Here is a 19,727-nt window from a genome sequence, read left to right as displayed (position 1 = left end):
GTTTGAATCGTTCGTTCGCTCTGACCATCAGTTTGTGGATGGTAGGCTGTACTTAGACACAAATTTGTACCCAATTCCTCTTGTAGACTTCTCCAAAACCTCGACGTGAAACGACTATCACGATCTGATACAATAGTTAAAGGAACACTGTGAAGTCTCACTATCTCCTTCACGTAGGCATTTGCAAGTTTATCCATAGACCATTTTTCATTGGCTGCTATGAAGTGTGCAGTTTTAGTAAAACGATCAACGACCACCCAAATCATGTCGTGACCGCTCTTCGTTCTGGGCAGTTTAGTCACGAAATCCATGGTGATGTCTTCCAATTTACCCATGGGTATAGGTAAAGGTCCTAAACTCCCATACGGTTTCTGATGTTGTGCCTTAACCCTCGCACATGTCACACACTCGGCCACATACTTTGCAACATCGAGCTTCATCGTCGGCCACCAGTAGTAGGGTTTCAGATCCCTATACATTTTCGTGCTGCCGGGATGAATCGAGTACATGGTCTTGTGAGATTCTTCCATTAGAATATCTCTTATTCCTCCCGTCTTAGGTACTTAAATCCGATCTTGGAATACCTTCAGTCCTTGACCGTTTATATCGAACACTAACGTTTTGCCCAAACGTTCTTCTTTTCGGTCATTTTTCTCTAAAGCTTCTATCTGAGCTTTCTTGATACTTTCTATAATGGTTGAGACAACTACGATTCTTAATGCTCTTGGCCTTTTCTTTTCAAGACTCACTTTTCGGCTTAAAGCATCAGCTACAACATTTGCTTTACCAGGGTGGTAAAGGATTTCACAATCGTAATCCTTAAGCAACTCTAGCCAGCATTGTTGTCTCATGTTCAATTCCTTCTGATTAAAGAGATATTGAAGACTCTTATCATCAGTGAAAAGTTTGCACTTTGTGTCATAAAGATAATGCCTCCATATCTTTAGGGCGAATACTACCACTGCCAAATACAAATCATGAGTGGGGTAGTTCTTTTCATGTTCTTTCAATTGCCTCGATGCATATGCTATCACCTTATCCCTTTGGGTCAGAACACAACCTAACCCAATTCCAAATGCATCGCTATAAACTGCGAAGTCTTCGACTCCATCAGGTAAAGAAAGAATCGGTGCTTCACACAATTTCATCTTTAGCTTCTCAAATGCTTCTCACTCCAAGTATAAGTAGCTCCTTTGTGGGTCAAAGCTGTCAATGGAGCAGCTATCAAAGAAAAGTCTTGGATAAATCTTCAGTAATATCTGGCTAATCCAAGAAAGCTTCGAATCTCCGTGGGACTCTTTGGTTGTTCCCACTTTATTATAGCTTCAATCTTAGCTGGTTCAACCATAATCCCTTCTTGGTTAACCACATGACCCAAAAATTGGACTTCTTGAATCCAAAAATCACATTTGGAGAACTTTGCATACAACTTCTCCTTTTTCAGAACTTCTAGCACTTCTCGCAAATGCTTGTCATGCTCCTGCTTGCTTTTTGAATAAATCAAAATATCATCTATGAACACTATCACGGATTTATCAAGGAATGGTTTACAAACCCTGTTCATCAAATCCATGAATGCTGCTGGAGCATTGGTTAGTCCAAACGACATAACCAAACACTCGTAGTGTCCATATCTTGTTCTGAATGCAGTCTTCTCAATATCCTGCTCTCTCACCTTTAGCTGATGATATCCTGACCTAAGATCAATCTTCGAGAAATAGCTCGAACCTCACAACTGATCGAACATGTCATCAATCCTTGGCAACGGGTACTTGTTCTTTATTGTTGCCTTGTTCAGCTCTTTGTAATATATGCACATTATCATGCTCCCATCTTTCTTCTTTACGAATAACACTGGAGCTCCCCAGGGTGATGAACTGGGTCTAATGAAACCATTGTCCAACAACTCCTGAAGTTGCGTCATGAGCTCCTTCATCTCCGTCGGTGCTAATGGATATGGTACTTTTGCTATTGGTGTTGTTTCTGGTAACAAGTCTATTCTAAACTCCATTTGTCTATCAGGGGGCAATCCAGGAAGATTTTCGGGAAAAACTTCCGGATAGTCACACACCACTGGTATACTTTACATATCCTTTTTCTCCTTCTTAGCATCGATTACGAATGCCAAGTCTGAGGTGCATCCTTTAGATAAACATTTTCTGGCTTTCATTAAGGAAATGATTCCAGAATTTACTCTGTGCTTATCTCCGTACACCATAAATGACTCTTTTCCAGGCGGGTTTACCCTCACTATCTTATTCTTGCACAATATATCGGCATCATTGGCGCTAAGACAATCCATCCCTAAAACGATGTTGAAACCATTCAACTCAATGGGTAACAACTTCTCGTGGAATTCGTTTCCGTTCAAGTCGATAACGATATTCTTAATACAATTGCTAACAGGTATGAATTTGCCACTAGTGTGACATCCCCATTTTCACGGCCAGAAAAGACCGATTTTGTTTATGCTTGTTTGAAAATCAGAGTAACATTTTAAATAAAAGTGTTGCGGAATTTGTCCCAAAACAAAATATGATAAAGATTTATCAAAAGCATTTCCAAGGAAATGTATTTCATTAAAAGACTCGGGATGTCATGTTCGATACAGATCAAAAGCATAAACAGTACAACATAAGCCTTACTACATTATTTCATATCTACAGGCCTATATCCGTAATCCCTCATCCAAAACATCACATCTATGCTCGAGCGCCACTACCTGTAATACATGAAACTGAGTGGGTCAGACTTGGGAGCCTGGTGAGAACATAGGGTTTTCAACCCACAATAAATAAGTTTATTAATTTCATCAATCAACAATAACCCGATTACCCGTTCCCGTTATCCTCACTTTACGTCCCTAAACACCTATCATAAGGGACCTAGCCTAAGGATCATCATCGGGATGGACACTACTGCTAAGGGGGTTCCTTAGCAATAAATGTCCTAAAGGCAACCATGAGGGGGATGGAGTACACCGGTGAACACATCGTTCACAAACACCTACAGGTTGCGAGCCTGCCAGCGTTCCACTGGACTGTCTAGAAGAGTCTGTGGTCGTCATCTATACTCCGCTAGATGACTGGATCACCAACAACATCGAGGCCTCTCATCAATTTATCACACATCATCTTATTACATCTACCCATGTTTTACCCCCAACATTTTTGTAGATATAAAATACATATACAGTTTAAATCATGAAAAACGTGTATAAAAATCATTCATCCAACATAGACAGCAAGTATTCAGATAATACGCACACATAGCACGTAATTTATATAAAATACTTCATATCTATGTGTAAGATAAAAGTAACTATGCACTCACTTGATTAGGTGGTGACTCGGTACTCGAACAGCACTTCGTTATCTCAAAACAATTTTTCCTTAGTCAAAACCTAGTATTAATACCACTAGGGTTTAGTTTTAACGTTAACCGCGACTAATTAATTGTCTGGCTATTATTATTATTATATAAGCGTTAAATAACACTCAATATAACTCATAATAATAGCCCAAATAATTATTTTAAGGACCTAATAACATTACTATAATTATTTAAAAGTTATATTAAAAATTGCGTAGCCGTAGCTCACTTACAGCGGATTTTAAAGAAAACCGGGCTTTGCTCGGAGCAGCGTTTCCGAAACCGAAAGACCCTTTTTCTCGGGACTCCGGGAGCCTCGGGGCTTCCTTAGGGTGCTAGGGATTTTTCCTAGGGTTTATAGGGTAAAATGGGTTAGAGAGAGAAAGTAGTGAGAGAAAGAATGAGTTTTGGTGTGATTTCCTCGGCAGCCCTCGCAGGGTATTTATAGGGGCCGAACTTCGGATCTACGCGGGGCGTTCAGGAAGTTACGCGGGGCGTAACTTCGGATAAGGTCACCAGCTCGGATCCAGCTGGCTCGCACTCGCAAGAGGGTCAGGTCCGAAGGTACGCTGGGCGTACCAGCCTTGGACGCGGGGCGTAGGGCGAAGGCGAGGCGACGTGGCGTTCATCGGATGCGAGACCGTGGGGAGCAAGCAACGGCTAGGATTGAGCCACGTCATCACGTCTTGCATCAGATTTCGCAAATTGCACTCTCAACTTTAAAAATTCGTAACTTTCACATACGAGCTCCGTTTTCGACGTTCTTTATATCCACGCGTAGGCGGGAACGTACTCTACAACTTTCGTTTAGACTCTGTTGGCTAATTTTGACTTTATTTTAAAAGTTATATTTTTAACAGGCCGGGACAGGATTGGTCCGTTAAAAAATCATAACTTCTTCATCCGACGTCCGTTTTCGTCTGTCTTTTTATCTTTGTGCTACTATTAACAAGATCTTCGATTCTCGTTTAGGTTGTGTCGGCTAAAAACCGCTCGATCTAATATTCGAACTTCGGGCTGTACACTGTTAAGCCGAAACTTCGAAAAATCATAACTTCCTCATACGAAGTCAGATTTGGGCGTTCTTTTTATGGACGCTCTCGGTTTAACGTTTTCTATGACTTTCGTTTAGATCGCTAAGGCTAAAAATCGATTTATCGTAAATTCACTATTTACGCTTCCCGGTATCGTGCCGGTTTCATCATGAAACTTTGACGAGTCATAACTTCTTCGTTATAACTCGGATTTCGGCGTTCTTTATATCTCCGGAATCCTTGTTTCGACCACTACGACTTTATGTAAAGATATCGGGCTTATCTCATACTTTAATTTTGACGCTTATTTTTATTCTTTATTAATTATACATTTATAATTAAATAATAAGCACATAAATTCACATAATTCACAAAATACTCAAATATTTCATCTTTATTACATCAAAAGACTTACAATAGTTGACCTAGACTATTACATCGTCTAAAAATGCTTAGCCCCGAAACCCGGGCGTTACAATTCTCTCCCCCTTAGGATGATTCCGTCCCGGAATCATGCGTCAGCAAACAGATGCAGATAGCGACTCATCATGTCATCCTCTGTTTCCCAAGTGAGATTCGGCCCATTCGAATGTTTCCACTGGACTAGCACTAAGTCGACCATCTTGCGTCGTAACTTCTTAGTCTTACGGTCAACAATTGCCTCGGGCTCTTCAATCAGCCTCTTGTTTTCATCCATTCTTAACTCTGAGGTTGGAATTATGTCGGGAACTTCTCCTGTGAATTTTCTCAAATAACACACATGGAAGGTGTTATGAATACCATCGAGTTCTTCGGGCAATTCCAGCTTGTAAGCTTGATTCCCAATCTTCTGAAGAACTTTGAACGGTCCAATAAACCTTGGACTTAGCTTTCCTCGTTGCCCGAATCTTATAAGTCCCTTCCACAGTGAGACCTTAAGCAAAACCGAATCCCCAACTTCGAAGGTCATCGGTCGTCTTTTCTTGTCAGCATAGCTCTTCTGACGATCCTGAGCTGCTAACATCCTTTCCCTAATCACCTTCAGCTTCTCAGCAGTCTCATGGACTATCTCGGGGCCGACAAACTGCTTTTCTCCAGCGTCAAGCCAACAAGAAGGCGTACGACACTTTTGTCCGTACAAAGCTTGATAGGGTGCCATCTTGATGCTCGAGTGGAAACTGTTGTTGTAGGAAAATTCTACCAAAGGTAAGTGCTCATCCCAGTTACCTTGGAACTCGAGGGTACATGCTCTCAACATATCTTCAAGTGTTTGAATCGTTCTTTCGCTCTGACCATCAGTCTGCGGATGGTAAGTTGTACTTAAACACAATTTCGTACCCAATTCCTCTTGTAGACTCCTCCAAAACCTTGACGTAAATCGACTATCACGATCCGATACAATTGTAAGAGGAACACCGTGAAGTCTTACTATCTCTTTCACATAAGCATTTGCGAGCTTATCCATAGACCACCTCTCGTTGGCTGCTATGAAGTGTGCACTCTTAGTGAAACGATCCACGACTACCCAAATCATGTCGTGGCCGTTCTTCGTCCTGGGCAGTTTAGTCACAAAATCCATGGTGATGTCTTCCCATTTACCCATGGGTACAGGTAAAGGTTCTAAACTCCCATATGGTTTCTGATGTTGTGCCTTAACTCTTGCACATGTTACACACTCAGCCACATACTTCGCAACATCGAGCTTCATCATCGGCCACCAGTAGTAGGGTTTTAGGTCCTTATACATTTTATTGCTACCGGGATGAATCGAGTACATAGTCTTGTGTGCTTCTTCCATCAGAAGATCTCTTATTTCTCCCGTCTTAGGTACCCAAATCCGATCTTGGAATACCTTCAGTCCTCGACTGTTTGTACCGAATACCAACGTCTTTCCCAAACGTTCTTCCTTTCGGTCATTCTTTTCTGAGGCTTCTTCTTGAGCTTTCCTGATACTTTCTACAATGGTCGAGACAACTTCTATTCTCGACGCTCTTGGCCTTTTCTTTTCAAGATTGACTTTCCGACTGAGAGCATCAGCAACAACATTTGCTTTACCGGGGTGGTAAAGTATCTCACAGTCGTAGTCCTTGAGTAACTCTAGCCAGCGTCGTTGCCTCATGTTCAACTCCTTCTGATTAAAGAGATACTGGAGACTCTTATGATCAGTGAAAAGTTTGCACTTCGTTCCGTAGAGGTAATGCCTCCATATCTTTAGAGCAAAAACTACCGCTGCCAACTCCAAATCGTGAGTGGGGTAGTTCTTTTCGTGCTCCTTCAATTGTCGAGATGCGTATGCTATCACCTTTTCTCTTTGGGTCAGAACACAACCCAACCCGACTCCAGATGCGTCACTATAGACCGTGAAGTCTTCAACTCCATCGGGTAGAGAAAGAATCGGTGCTTCACATAACTTCTTCTTTAGCTTCTCGAATGATCCTTCGTGCTTCTCGCTCCATGTATGAGTAGCTCCTTTGTGGGTCAAAGCTGTCAATGGAGCAGCTATCGAAGAAAAACCTTGGATAAATCGTCGGTAATATCCGGCTAATCCTAGAAAGCTTCGAATCTTTGTGGGACTCTTTGGACGTTCCCACTTCATTACAGCTTCGATTTTTGTTGGGTCAACCATTATCCCCTCCTGGTTAACCACATGACCCAAGAATTGGACTTCTCGGATCCAAAAATCACACTTGGAGAACTTTGCATACAGTTTCTCCGTCTTCAAAACTTCCAACACTTCTCGTAGATGCTTGCCATGCTCCTCCTGGCTTTTCGAGTAGATGAGAATGTCATCTATGAACACTATCACTGATTTATCGAGGAATGGTTGACAAACCCTGTTCATCAAATCCATGAATGCTGCTGGAGCATTGGTTAGTCCAAACGACATAACCAAGAACTCGTAGTGTCCATATCTCGTTCTGAATGCAGTCTTTTCGATATCTTGCTCTCTCACCTTCAGCTGATGATATCCTGACCTAAGGTCGATCTTTGAGAAATAGCTCGAACCTTGCAGTTGATCGAATAGGTCATCAATCCTCGGCAATGGGTACTTGTTCTTCACCGTTGCCTTGTTCGGCTCTCAGTAGTCTATACACATTCTCATGCTTCCGTCTTTCTTCTTCACGAATAGCACCGGAGCTCCCCAGGGTGATGAACTCGGTCTAATGAAACCGTTGTCCAACAACTCCTGAAGTTGCGTCATAAGCTCCTTCATCTCCGTCGGTGCTAATCGGTATGGTGCTTTCGCTATCGGTGTTGTTCCTGGCAACAAGTCTATTCTGAACTCCACTTGTCTATCAGGTGGTAATCCGGGAAGATCTTCGGGAAAGACTTCCGGATAATCACATACGACCGGTATGTTCTGCACCTCCTTCTTTTCCTTCTTAGCATCGATAACAAACGCCAAATATGATGCGCATCCTTTGGACAAACATTTTCTGGCTTTCATCAGGGAGATGATCCCAGAATTTACTCGGTGTTTGTCCCCGTACACCATAAATGACTCTTTTCCGGGTGGGTTTACCCTTACTATCTTCTTTCGGCATTGAATCTCGGCATCGTTGGCGCTAAGCCAATCCATTCCCAGAACGATGTCGAAACCGTTCAATTCTATGGGTAACAACTCTTCATGGAATTCATTTCCGTTTAGGTCGATGACGATGTTCTTAATACGATTACTAACAGGTACGAACTTGCCACTGGCAACTTCCACAATTAGGGCATTATCAAGTTTTTCTACAGGCAATGCTAACTTTCCTCCAAATCTATGTGATACAAAGGAATAGTTTGCTCCCGAATCAAATAGTATATTGGCAGGGAATCCATTTACAAGAAAGGTACCTAAAGCGACATGTGTTGCCTCCTTCGCAGCTTCGAGCGTCATCTGGAAGGCTCTTGCCTTCGGCTTCGGTGGAATGTTGGGTCTTCCTGCCTCCTTCTTCTTCGGGCAGTCCCTCGAAATGTGCCCTTCCTCGTTGCACTCATAACAGACCTTCTTAGTGAACGTGCATTCATTGGCATAGTGCCCGGGCTTTCCACACTTGAAACAGGTGACCCCTCCGTCACATTTTCCTTGGTGCTTCTTCTTGCATTTGTCACACCATTTTTCTTCGGCTCCTCCTCCTCTAGAACCAGACTTCGAGAATTTACTCTTATTGCCGGAATTTGTCACGGCCAGAAAAGACCGATTTTGTTTATGCTTGTTTGAAAATCAGAGTAACATTTGAAATAAAAGTGTTGCGGAATTTGTCCCAAAACAAAATATGATAAAGATTTATCAAAAGCATTTCCAAGGAAATGTATTTCATTAAAAGACTCGGGATGTCATGTTCGATACAGATCAAAAGCATAAACAGTACAACATAAGCCTTGGACGCGGGGCGTAGGGCGAAGGCGAGGCGACGTGGCGTTCATCGGATGCGAGACCGTGGGGAGCAAGCAACGGCTAGGATTGAGCCACGTCATCACGTCTTGCATCAGATTTCGCAAATTGCACTCTCGACTTTAAAAATTCGTAACTTTCACATACGAGCTCCGTTTTCGACGTTCTTTATATCCACGCGTAGGCGGGAACGTACTCTACAACTTTCGTTTAGACTCTGTTGGCTAATTTTGACTTTATTTTAAAAGTTATATTTTTAACAGGCCGGGACAGGATTGGTCCGTTAAAAATTCATAACTTCTTCATCCGACGTCCGTTTTCGTCTGTCTTTTTATCGTTGTGCTACTATTAACAAGATCTTCAATTCTCATTTAGGTTGTGTCGGCTAAAAACCGCTCGATCTAATATTCGAACTTCGGGCTGTACACTGTTAAGCCGGAACTTCGAAAAATCATAACTTCCTCATACGAAGTCAAATTTGGGCATTCTTTTTATGGACGCTCTCGGTTTAACGTTTTCTATGACTTTCGTTTAGATCGCTAAGGCTAAAAATTGCTTTATCGTAAATTCACTATTTACGCTTCCCGGTATCGTGCCGATTTCATCATGAAACTTCGACGGGTCATAACTTCTTCGTTATAACTCGAATTTCGGCGTTCTTTATATCTCCGGAATCCTTGTTTCGACCACTACGACTTTATGTAAAGATATCGGGCTTATCTCATACTTTAATTTTGACGCTTATTTTTATTCTTTATTAATTATACATTTATAATTAAATAATAAGCACATAAATTCACATAATTCACAAAATACTCAAATATTTCATCTTTATTACATCAAAAGACTTACAATAGTTGACCTAGACTATTACATCGTCTAAAAATGCTTAGCCCCGAAACCCGGGCGTTACAATTCTCTCCCCCTTAGGATGATTCCGTCCCGGAATCATGCGTCAGCAAACAGATTTATGTGATATAAAGGAGTAATTCGCTCCGGAATCAAACAATAAATTGGCAGGTAATCCATTTACAAGAATGGTACCTGAAGCGACATCCGATGCATCCTTTGCGGCTTCCAATGTCATATGGAAAGCTCTGACTTTGGGCTTTGGTGGGAGATTGGGCTTCGCTGCCTCTTTCTTCTTCGGGCAGTCCCTCAAAATGTGCCCCTCTTCATTGCACCCATAATAGACTTTCTTATTGAGGGTGCATTCATTGGATAGTGCCCAAGCTTTCCACATTTAAAACAAGTGACTTCCTCGCCACATTTCCCAACATGTTTCTTCTTACACTTGTCACACCATTTTGCTTTGCCTCTTCTTCCTCTCGAATTAGACGTCGAGAACTTACTCTTCTTGTTGGAACCTGAAGTTCCTTCAAACTTTCTCTTTTCGCCAACTTCAACCTTGCTGGTGGCTCCTCCCTTGGTCATATCCTCAACACACTTGGCAGCCCAGATAGCTGCCTCCAGAGTAAGTGTCTGACGCACTGGCACCGCATACTCCCATGGAAGTCCCTTTGCGTACCTGTCGATTTTTGTCAGCTCGTCTGGGACAACACGCAAAGCAAACTCCATTTTGTCTGTGAAGTTATTGGTGTATTCATCGATGGACATGCTTCTCTTCTTTAATGTCAGAAATTGGTTCTCTAGCTCAAGTAGATTTTGGGCCGAGCAGTACTTGCGCTTGAAATGCACTATGCCCAAGTCAGTTGCAGTGGCCCATTAGGGCTTAGGGTCTTCCCTAGAGTGTTCCACCAGCGAACAGCGCCACTTCTGAATTGACGCACTGCAAATATGGTTTGTAACTTGCCTTGGCAACCACATGTCATGAAGGCTAATTCCATTTCTGAGATCCAATGCATTACTCCGACGGGATCTTCCTTTCTAGTGAAAGTTGACGGCTTGCAAGTCATAAAGTCTTTGTACTTGCATCCATTTCTCTCAACTCCATCCTCTTGATTATTCCTCCTAACCACAAGCGGTTCAGTTTGACCAACAGATCTACTGTAATTTCCTTCCTCTAACTGACTGTCATTTAATTCAGGTTGTTCAACAGGCATTGAAGGTTCATTCCTGTTGTTCAGCAATAGTTGTCTCATTTCCTCCCTTTGTTCAGCCATCATTGTCTGAATCATGGCTTGTACTCCAGCCATTGTGATCGGTTCTGGTGCAGCTTCTACTATTGGCACCTGTTCCATCACTTGGGGTTGAGGTTGCTGATTTCTATTTGCATTTCCAGCTCCACTTCGGGTTCTTGCCATTTTGATCTATACACCAAATTAGGCGAATTTAGATCTTTATTCACGATAGACGTTTAAATCTTCATTATCACTCCGAAACGTTACATGCTAGTTCTAATATCGTAGTCGTACGCTTAGAACCCTAAACACATAAGGTTTCCAGATCCGGTCGGCAACAGACCATAGATCCGAACAAATAATGGCATATATGGCAAACATATAACATTTAGCACATAAAAGAATTTTAGGCATCTTTCCTAAAATATACTAGTGCTCGTGTCTAAAATATGGTAGACACTCATCTCACGATCATCACTTAGCATTCTAAGTTTAAGTCTAGAAATCCTACAAATTCCTAGTTCGCTTAAACTAATGCTCTAATACCAACTGTGACATCCCCAAATTTCTCGGCCAGAAAAGACCGATTTAGTTTATGCTTTTAAAATAAAATCAGAGTAATCTTCCAAAAGATGTTGCGGAATTTGTCCCCAAAACAAATTTTGATAAAAATTTATCAAAGAATTTCTTAAAGAAATGTATTTTCATTATATAACAAAACCTCGGGATGTCATGTTCCGATACAGACCAAAAGCATAAAGAGTATATTATAAGCCTTACAACAGTTATTTACATCTACTGGTCTATAATCCAAAAATCTCTCGTCATCATCCAAATTATGCTCTGGGTCCACTACCTGTAATACAGAAAGCTGAGTGGCTCAGGTTTGGGAGCCTGGTGAGCATATTGGGTTTTTAACCCACAAATAATAATAAATTTATTAATTTCATCAACCAACAATAAATTTATTAATTTCATCAACCAAAAGTAACCCTGATTACCCGTTCTCGTTATCCTCACTTTACGTCCTTAAACACCTATCATAAGGGACCTAGCCTAAGGATTTTCATCGAGGCGACAACACTACTTTAGGGATTCCTCAACAATTTATGTCAAATAAGGCAACCATGAGGGGGATGGAGTACACCGGTGAACACATCGTTCACAAACACCTACAAGTTGCGGGCTTGCTAGCGTTCCACTGGACTGTCTAGAAAGGTCTGTGATCGTCATCTATACTCCGCTAGATGACTGAAACAACAACAACAACAACATCGAGGCCTCTCATCTTTTTAACACACATCAACTATTTCATCTACCCATGTTTTACCCAACATATTTGTAGATAAAAATACATATACAGTTTAAAACTTGTATAAAACATCTATTCAACACCCATCTCAAATAAACAAACAATATAATTAACGTAGCATGTATTTTATAGAAAATATTTCATATTTATGTGTAAGATGAAAGTGACTACACACTCACCCGATAAGACGGTGATTGGACAACACTTCGTCCCTTAAAACAATCTTTTTCGATGAAATCGGGATGTTTTCTCAAAAACCGGGCTTCACGCGGGCAGAGTTTCGTCTCGAAAAACTCTTTTCTCAGGATCTTCGGGCTCTCCGGGGCTTGCTTACGATGCTAGGATGATATTATAGGCTTGGGGGGTTTTAGTGTAGCTTGGAAGAGAGTAGAAGGGTGAAAGAAGTAAAATTTTCTAAACAAAATCGGGCAGCCTCGTATCCTATTTATAGGGGACCGAAGCACCTATTATGCTGAGCGTAATTCTTCGGTACGCGGGGCGTACTGCCTCACAAATCTCTTCGCTGGGCGTACGAAAGTGGATCAGCTCGGACACGTCAAGGCTATGATACGTGTCTCTCATGCGAAGGAGTAGGGCGACGTGGTTGACTCTGGATTGAATACGTGCGAAGTACGTTGGGCGTAATCTTTATGTACGCTGGGCGTACTCTTTCGGACCAGCCTTGAAGTTTGTGCCCAGAACTTCAAAAATTTGTATCTTTTGCATACGAACTCCCTTTTTGACGTTCTTTATATCCATGCGTAGGTGAAATTATGCTCTACAACTTTTGTTTAGACTTCGTCGGCTAATTTTGAATTTATTTTTATAAGTTATATTTTTAACAGGCCGGGACAGGAAAAGTCCGTTAAAAATTCATAACTTCTTCATCTGACGTCCGTTTTCGTCTGTCTTTTTACTGTTGAACTACTATCAACAAGATCTTCGATTTTCGTTTAGGTTGTTTCGGCTAAAAATCATTTGATCTAAAATTCGAGTTTCTGGCTGCGTACTGTTATGCCAAATCTTAGAAAACTCATAAATTCCTCATACGAAGTCATATTTGGACATTCTTTTTATGCACGCTCTCGGTTTAACATATACTGCGACTTTCATTTAGATCACTAAGGCTAAAAAGCACTTTATCGTAAACTCACTTTTTACGTCACACAGCGTCGTGTCGGTTCTGTCGCGAAACTTCGACATGTCATAACTTCTTCGTTATAACTCGGATTTCGTTATTCTTTATATCTCCGGAATCCTTGTTTCAACCACTACAACTTTCTTCATAGATATCGGGTTTATCTAACATTTATTTTCGACGCTTATTTTTATCCTTAACTTATTAAATCATAATAATTAAGTATAAAACACATAATACTCAAATAATACATCTTATTATTTCAAAACAAATTACAAATGTTGGCCTAGACTATTACATCATCATTAATGCCTAGCCTAGAAACACGGGCGTTAGAATCTGCAAACTTTTTTGTTTGAAGAAAAAAAAAACAATTTTACACAAAACTATCGTAAAAGGGACATCTCCAACCTTTTGTGTTTGAGTAAAAACATACTTACACAGAGTTATCGTAAAGTTAGTAAGAGTAACATTAAATCATATTACACCAATTTTGACATCAAATTTCAAAACCATACTCCAATTCTTAAAGAGAACTTTAGTCATAGGAATGAGCGAGTGATACATCAAATTCTTAATTCATTTAGGACTTTCATCAAACAAGTAGAGTGCATGTATAGTTGCTGAAAAATTATTGATTGAATGAAAGTTCAAAATCAAACATTGAAATAGTTGGTATATTTCTCAAAAACATATCCTATGTTAACTTTTGTTCTAGGTTAAAAACAATTAACATGAACTAATTAAATCAATCAATATGATGTTCTATTGCTTCAAAACATATTGCTTAATAGTGCTGAAATCAAACAATGAAAGTAATGAAAGTCATCATACATTGATGAATTTCTGAAATAATGATCAGAGAGTAAAAATCAAAAGTTGAAAGTGCATAGACAACTATAAATGTTTAAGAATTGCATAAATTGCTAACCACAACTTATAAACATAAACAGAACTGCATATGCCAAAAAACTAAACCTCAATCTAATGATCACTTTCAGATGCAGAAGAATGAAGAAGATGAACTGGTAAATCACTAAAATCGTGAATTTAATAGTTGAGATTGTGATAGGAGAGGATAATTTGATCGATCGACGATTTTCGATTTCAAAATCACAACGATCTGGTAGAAAGACTTGATGATCGAAGGAGACGAAGATCATGATTACCTGAATATGACGATTTTGATACGAGAGGATAATTGATCAATCAATGAATGATGGTCCTATAGCAACGATGAATTGGCAAAAGACTTGAAGATTGATGAAGATGAAGATCTTGATTACGTGAATATGACCCTAATTTTGGTAACAGATGTGCTGATGAGATATTTAACCTAATAATGACTAATCTGCCCCTAATTAACAAATGATGTACATTAATAAGTCTTAATCATGTTTTTCTATGTGCCACATGATAACTTATGATCAATGGCTAAGATGTTGTCCTTGTGTCTCACAAAACACATTTGGTCTCAAATGAACATCATCCATCCTTCTAATGTAAACTTATTTTATTTTTATACGGAACTAAAAACAAAATTTTGCTTTTCCCTAATGTCTCGTTCCTGAGTTTAACAAAAGAAAAGAAGAGAAGAGAAAAGAAAGTTACGAGAGAAAAGAAGAGAAAGGAAATGAAAACAAAATTTTCTTTTGTGTTCCCGAGTTGGAGAGAAGTGGAAGGAAAATGAATCATTTTGTTCTTTCTTTCCAAATCCTCCCGAATCGGAAGGAAAGTTAGGAAGGAAAATGATCCTCTCATTTCTCTCCCCTTCCTTCCACTTCCCTCCTTTAATAAAACTCGAGAACACCAATTTCTTTTATTTTCTTCTCATTTCCACCCATTTCCTTTTGCTCAACTTGGGAAAGTGGTGTAAGTAAACTCAACCAAAAGTTTTATCGAAAAAAATGGTTACCGCGAAATCCCAAACACCCCTTAAATCAGTGAGCGTTCGAGAGTGGATCAAAGCCATAGGTATCTCTGATCTTTCAATTGAATCAACAAGTTTCTTGATGATGTCCACTGTATGATTGCAAACCCTAAAAACACGGCCAAGCATAGTCCAGTTCTCAAAGGGCGATGGAATACTTGCATGATGACGACGACGATTATGAATTGGCCCCCTTCTTTGAATCCGCTAGCTAATTTGCTTCATTCCGTGATTGATTTCCCTATAATCGTATCGTTACTTCGAAACAGTCATCGTAGTTCTACGATTGCTCCGCTTCATTCTCTAAGGCATTGCGAGGAAATCGACCGAGAAAATGACCTTGCTCTATACGATGAATTGGTTTCCTTCAATAAATTTGCTCATCGCCAACCTCTCCCCTCCATTAAAGACTTTTGCAAGTTATTAACTCGTATCGTTAAGATGAATCACTACTCCGTTGTTATCTCACTTGTTCAACGGTTAGACGTGTTAGGAGTAAAATCCGACATTTATGCATTCAACATCGTCATCAACTGTTTCTGTCACCTAAACAGAGTAGATTTTGGCCTCTCTGTATTTGGTAAAGCCTTGAAACGTGGTTTCGAACCTGATTATGCTACATTCAACACTTTGATCAGGGGACTTTGTGCTGATGGCAGCCTTGATCAAGCACACAAACTGTTCGACCAAATGCTAGAGAGTGGCTTCAAGCCTAACATCGTAACTTATGGGACATTGATAAATGGGATGTGCAAATTGGGAAACACTACTGATGCTATTATCCTTCTCAGAAAGATAGAAGAAGAATCACCAGGCGTTATCATCTATAGCACCATCATACACACCCTTTGCAAAAACAGGCAAGTTACCCATGCTTTGCATCTTTTCCAAGAAATGACTGAGAAAGGCATAACCCCAAATGCTGTGACTTATCTCTGCCTGATGCAGGGGTTATGTAGTTCTGAATTACCTCAACTTGCCAAAAGATTGTTAGATGACATGTTAGCTCGAAACATCTCACCAAATTTGCAGGCTTTTAACGTGTTAATAAATGCATTATGTAAACTAGGGTTAGCAACCGAATCACATAATTTCCTTGCTTTCATGATTGAAAAAGGAATGCTTCCCAATACAACCACCTACAACACTTTGATAAAAGGGTATTGTTTGATTCAAAGATTAGATAAAGCTAAGCACTTATTTAATTACATGAGTACACAAGGTTGTGATCATGATGTTGTTAGCTACAATGTTTTGATCAATGGATACTGTAAGAATCAAGAGATAGATGAAGGATTAACACTACTAAAGGAAATGTCCAAACAAAAGATTGATCCTAATGTAGTTACATACACCACAATTATCCATGGTCTATGTCTTGTTTCCAAACTCGAGGACGCACTTGTAATTTTTCATAAAATGCAAGATTGTGGACACACTGCTAATGTTGTTACTTACAGTACTTTGATAGATACACTATGCAAACATGAAAGAGTTAATGAGGCTTTAGATTTGTTTAAACTAATGGATGATAGACACGTGGCGCCTGATGTGTTTACTTTTACTAGCATCGTTGATGGGTTGTGTAAAGTTGGGGAAATTGATGCTGCAAATGATTACTTTCTAGAACTTTCTTGTAGAGGGTTACAACCGAGTGTGTGTACATATACTGCAATGATTGGTGGGTTTTGTAGGAATAGGAGATTAGATGAAGGAGAAGAGTTGTTTTTGAAAATGGAGGAGAGTGGTTGTGTGCCAAATGTTCATACTTATACTGTTATGATCAATGGGTATTGTAGAAATGGGAAAGTTGATGAAGCAAATGAGTTGTTTGTAAAGATGAAGGAGAGTGGTTGTTTGCCAGATAGTTGTTTGATTAATAGTATTATTCAGGGGTTTCTTTTACAAAATGAGATAACAAAGGCGATTCAGTATGTTGACATTTTGAGGGAGAATGGGTTTTCGTTAGATGTGTATACGGAAGCTTTGTTGCAAAACTTTCAGTGTTGTGTGATGTTAGAACATTCATCTAAGAAAGGGTTTGAGAGTTTTTCTCAATAGTGTAATGGTGAATGATATGTTGATAACTTGTAGTTACTTTAATATTCTTGATTGATGGTTTCTGTGTGTGTATGTGTGTTTTTTTTTTAATATTATGATATTCCAAAATGATCCATCTCAATGTGCATAACCCATTAAAACAGAGCTCAAATCTACTCTAATCTTACTCTAAGAAATGAACATGTCACACTCATTCAATTTGCCAAATGTCATTTTGTGGTTATTTTGAATTAATTTATTTTTCTCATGTCATTTTATGGGTTTTCTTATTTTATTAAATTTTACATAATATTTTAATGTAAATATAGTAATAATGAACTTACCTTCTAATTTCAAAATTCTCAAATTAAAGCCAATTAGTTATTTAGATTATCTGTTTAAATTTAAAAGATAAAAAAAAATTCAATTTTAATAATTCACTATTTTTCTTATTTTCTTATAAATTCAAAGTTCTCAAATATGTAGATTTTTTTATTTATTTATATTTTTTTTTAGAAATGAACACATCTAATACATATGTTTTAGTAATAATAATAAAGGGTTAACATTGATTTTTGGAAACGGGCTATTCAGATTGTCCTTAAGATGTCAATAAATTCAATAGAATGGTAACGAGCTCTTAGGGTTATTATTGAATTTGGAAAAGTAATTTTTTAAAATGACTTAAAGTTGTTAATAAATGTATTTTATTTTTAAAAGGGTAATCAACTCATGTTTATAGTATATTTATCTGTTATCTCACCTTGAATAAGATATATTCTTTTCAATTTTATACTTTTTGCCCAAATTTAGATTTTTTTACTAATTTAGACAGAGCATTAAGTTTTATTACGAAATCATCTCAAATTTAGTTTAATTTAAAATTTTATCTTTCGACAACTTTTCTTTCAGACCTTGTTTAGAATTTTTTTCAAAAAATTCGCAAAGATTTTTTTCTTAGTTTAATTTATATATTTATTTTTCTATAATGTTTTAATACAATTGATTAATTGGAGTGCGTGGTGGTAGTATCCATGGTTGTCAAAATCGCGATCATGATCGTAGGATCGTACGATCGTAGGTATGAAAAACGATCTGGATCGTATTTGGGGTAGGATCGCATGTAGGATCGTAGAATCGAGATCCGATCCGATCCTACCTTCCCTTGATTTTTTTTTTTTTTTTGCAAATGATTTTTTTACCACTTTATATCTTTTACTCTTTATCAATTTACCATTTATCATTTTGTGTTGTGACTTATGACTAATATTTTGAAGTTTTTATAACTTTTGAACAAAAAATTGAATGTTTGAAATGTTTTTCATGATTAAAAATTATAAATTATAATTATAATTTATTTTGTGGGATCTTAGGATCCCGATCCCGATCTTGCAAACCAAAAAACGATCCTTCGTAGGATCCCGATCTTGACAACCTTGACAGTATCCAATGTTGCCTTAATTTTGTTTGCACTTTGCTAGCTTCTAGCTAGCTTTTCTTTTTGGTTTTTATATAGACAAAACTGCAAATTTGGTCCCTGTGGTTTGCCAAAAAATGTGGATGGAGTCCAAAATCTTTTCAATTTGCACCATTGGTCCAAAATCAGATTTTTTTTTGTGGTTATGGTCCCTATCAAACATAAAAAGACTATTATACCATTTTAATTTGTTTTTTACATTTTTTTATTTCTTTTACCATTTTTATAATTTAAAAATAAAAAAGAAACAACAAACCTCCTAACCCCACTACCCGGTTACCCTCTTCCCTCTTCCTTCTCTCTCTCTCTCTCTCTCTCACACACACACACACACATCCCCAAGAAAACTCAGAACCACCAAATTTCACCATCTCCACCATAGATTCACCTCTATTGCATGGTAAAATCACTCATGCTCGCCAAAAAGCCTCCCACCTGTTGTGAGGTCCATGTCTCGAGCTCCACTTGTAAACATATTTCTTGTTTCTTTCAAAAATGGGTTGTTTTGGGTCTTGATGAATGATGATGACTAACAGAGTATTCTGCATCACCTCTTGAACTAGAATCTTCACCTTTGAGCTCCTTCTTCATCTTCTTTAAGCTCTTCCTGATGTTCAGACATGCTTCACGATCTTCTACAAAATCAAACGAGTTGCGTTTCCTGATGAGTTTTCATTCATTAAAAAAATTGTTGAGGCAATAAAGATTCTCTCTTCTTGCTAAAAGAAAAGAATAATTAACATTCTTATACATGTTCTCTGAATTGAGATTTATCCATCCGGTGGAGTGGGTAAGTTGCTACCAGAAAGAATGGATGGGAGTGATAAAGTGAAAAGAACACAGAGGAGAGGAAATCCAATTTCCTCCATTAGAGAAGGTTGGAGAGTGAGGAGTGAAAGTACAAGACTACAAAAATCACCCTTTTTGCCTTCGATTTTATGTTGCAGGTCTGAATGATAAGAGAATTTCAACGACTTAGCCTC

General features: G+C 38.8%; 1 protein-coding gene across 1 annotated transcript; it reads left to right on the top strand.

The window, feature by feature from the left end:
* Window positions 1-15,172: 15,172 nt before the first annotated feature.
* On the top strand, window positions 15,173-17,360 carry LOC145141149 (uncharacterized). The gene has a single exon (XM_079074484.1). The coding sequence runs from the start codon at window positions 15,324-15,326 to the stop codon at window positions 17,286-17,288; it is 1,965 nt and encodes a 654-aa protein (XP_078930610.1). The 5' UTR covers window positions 15,173-15,323; the 3' UTR covers window positions 17,289-17,360.
* Window positions 17,361-19,727: the final 2,367 nt, after the last annotated feature.

Source organism: Lactuca virosa, chromosome 9, assembly GCF_052849685.1.
Source record: "Lactuca virosa cultivar CGN04683 chromosome 9, Lactuca_virosa_CGN04683_v6, whole genome shotgun sequence".
In the NCBI taxonomy this organism is placed as follows: domain Eukaryota; kingdom Viridiplantae; phylum Streptophyta; class Magnoliopsida; order Asterales; family Asteraceae; genus Lactuca; species Lactuca virosa.
Note: the sequence above shows the minus strand (reverse complement) of the source record. Positions and strands in the feature narration are given on the sequence as shown.

Excerpts from the sequence above, each read along its gene's own strand:
- LOC145141149 (XM_079074484.1), top strand. The coding sequence starts at position 15,324 with ATGATTGCAAACCCTAAAAACACGGCCAAGCATAGTCCAGTTCTCAAA.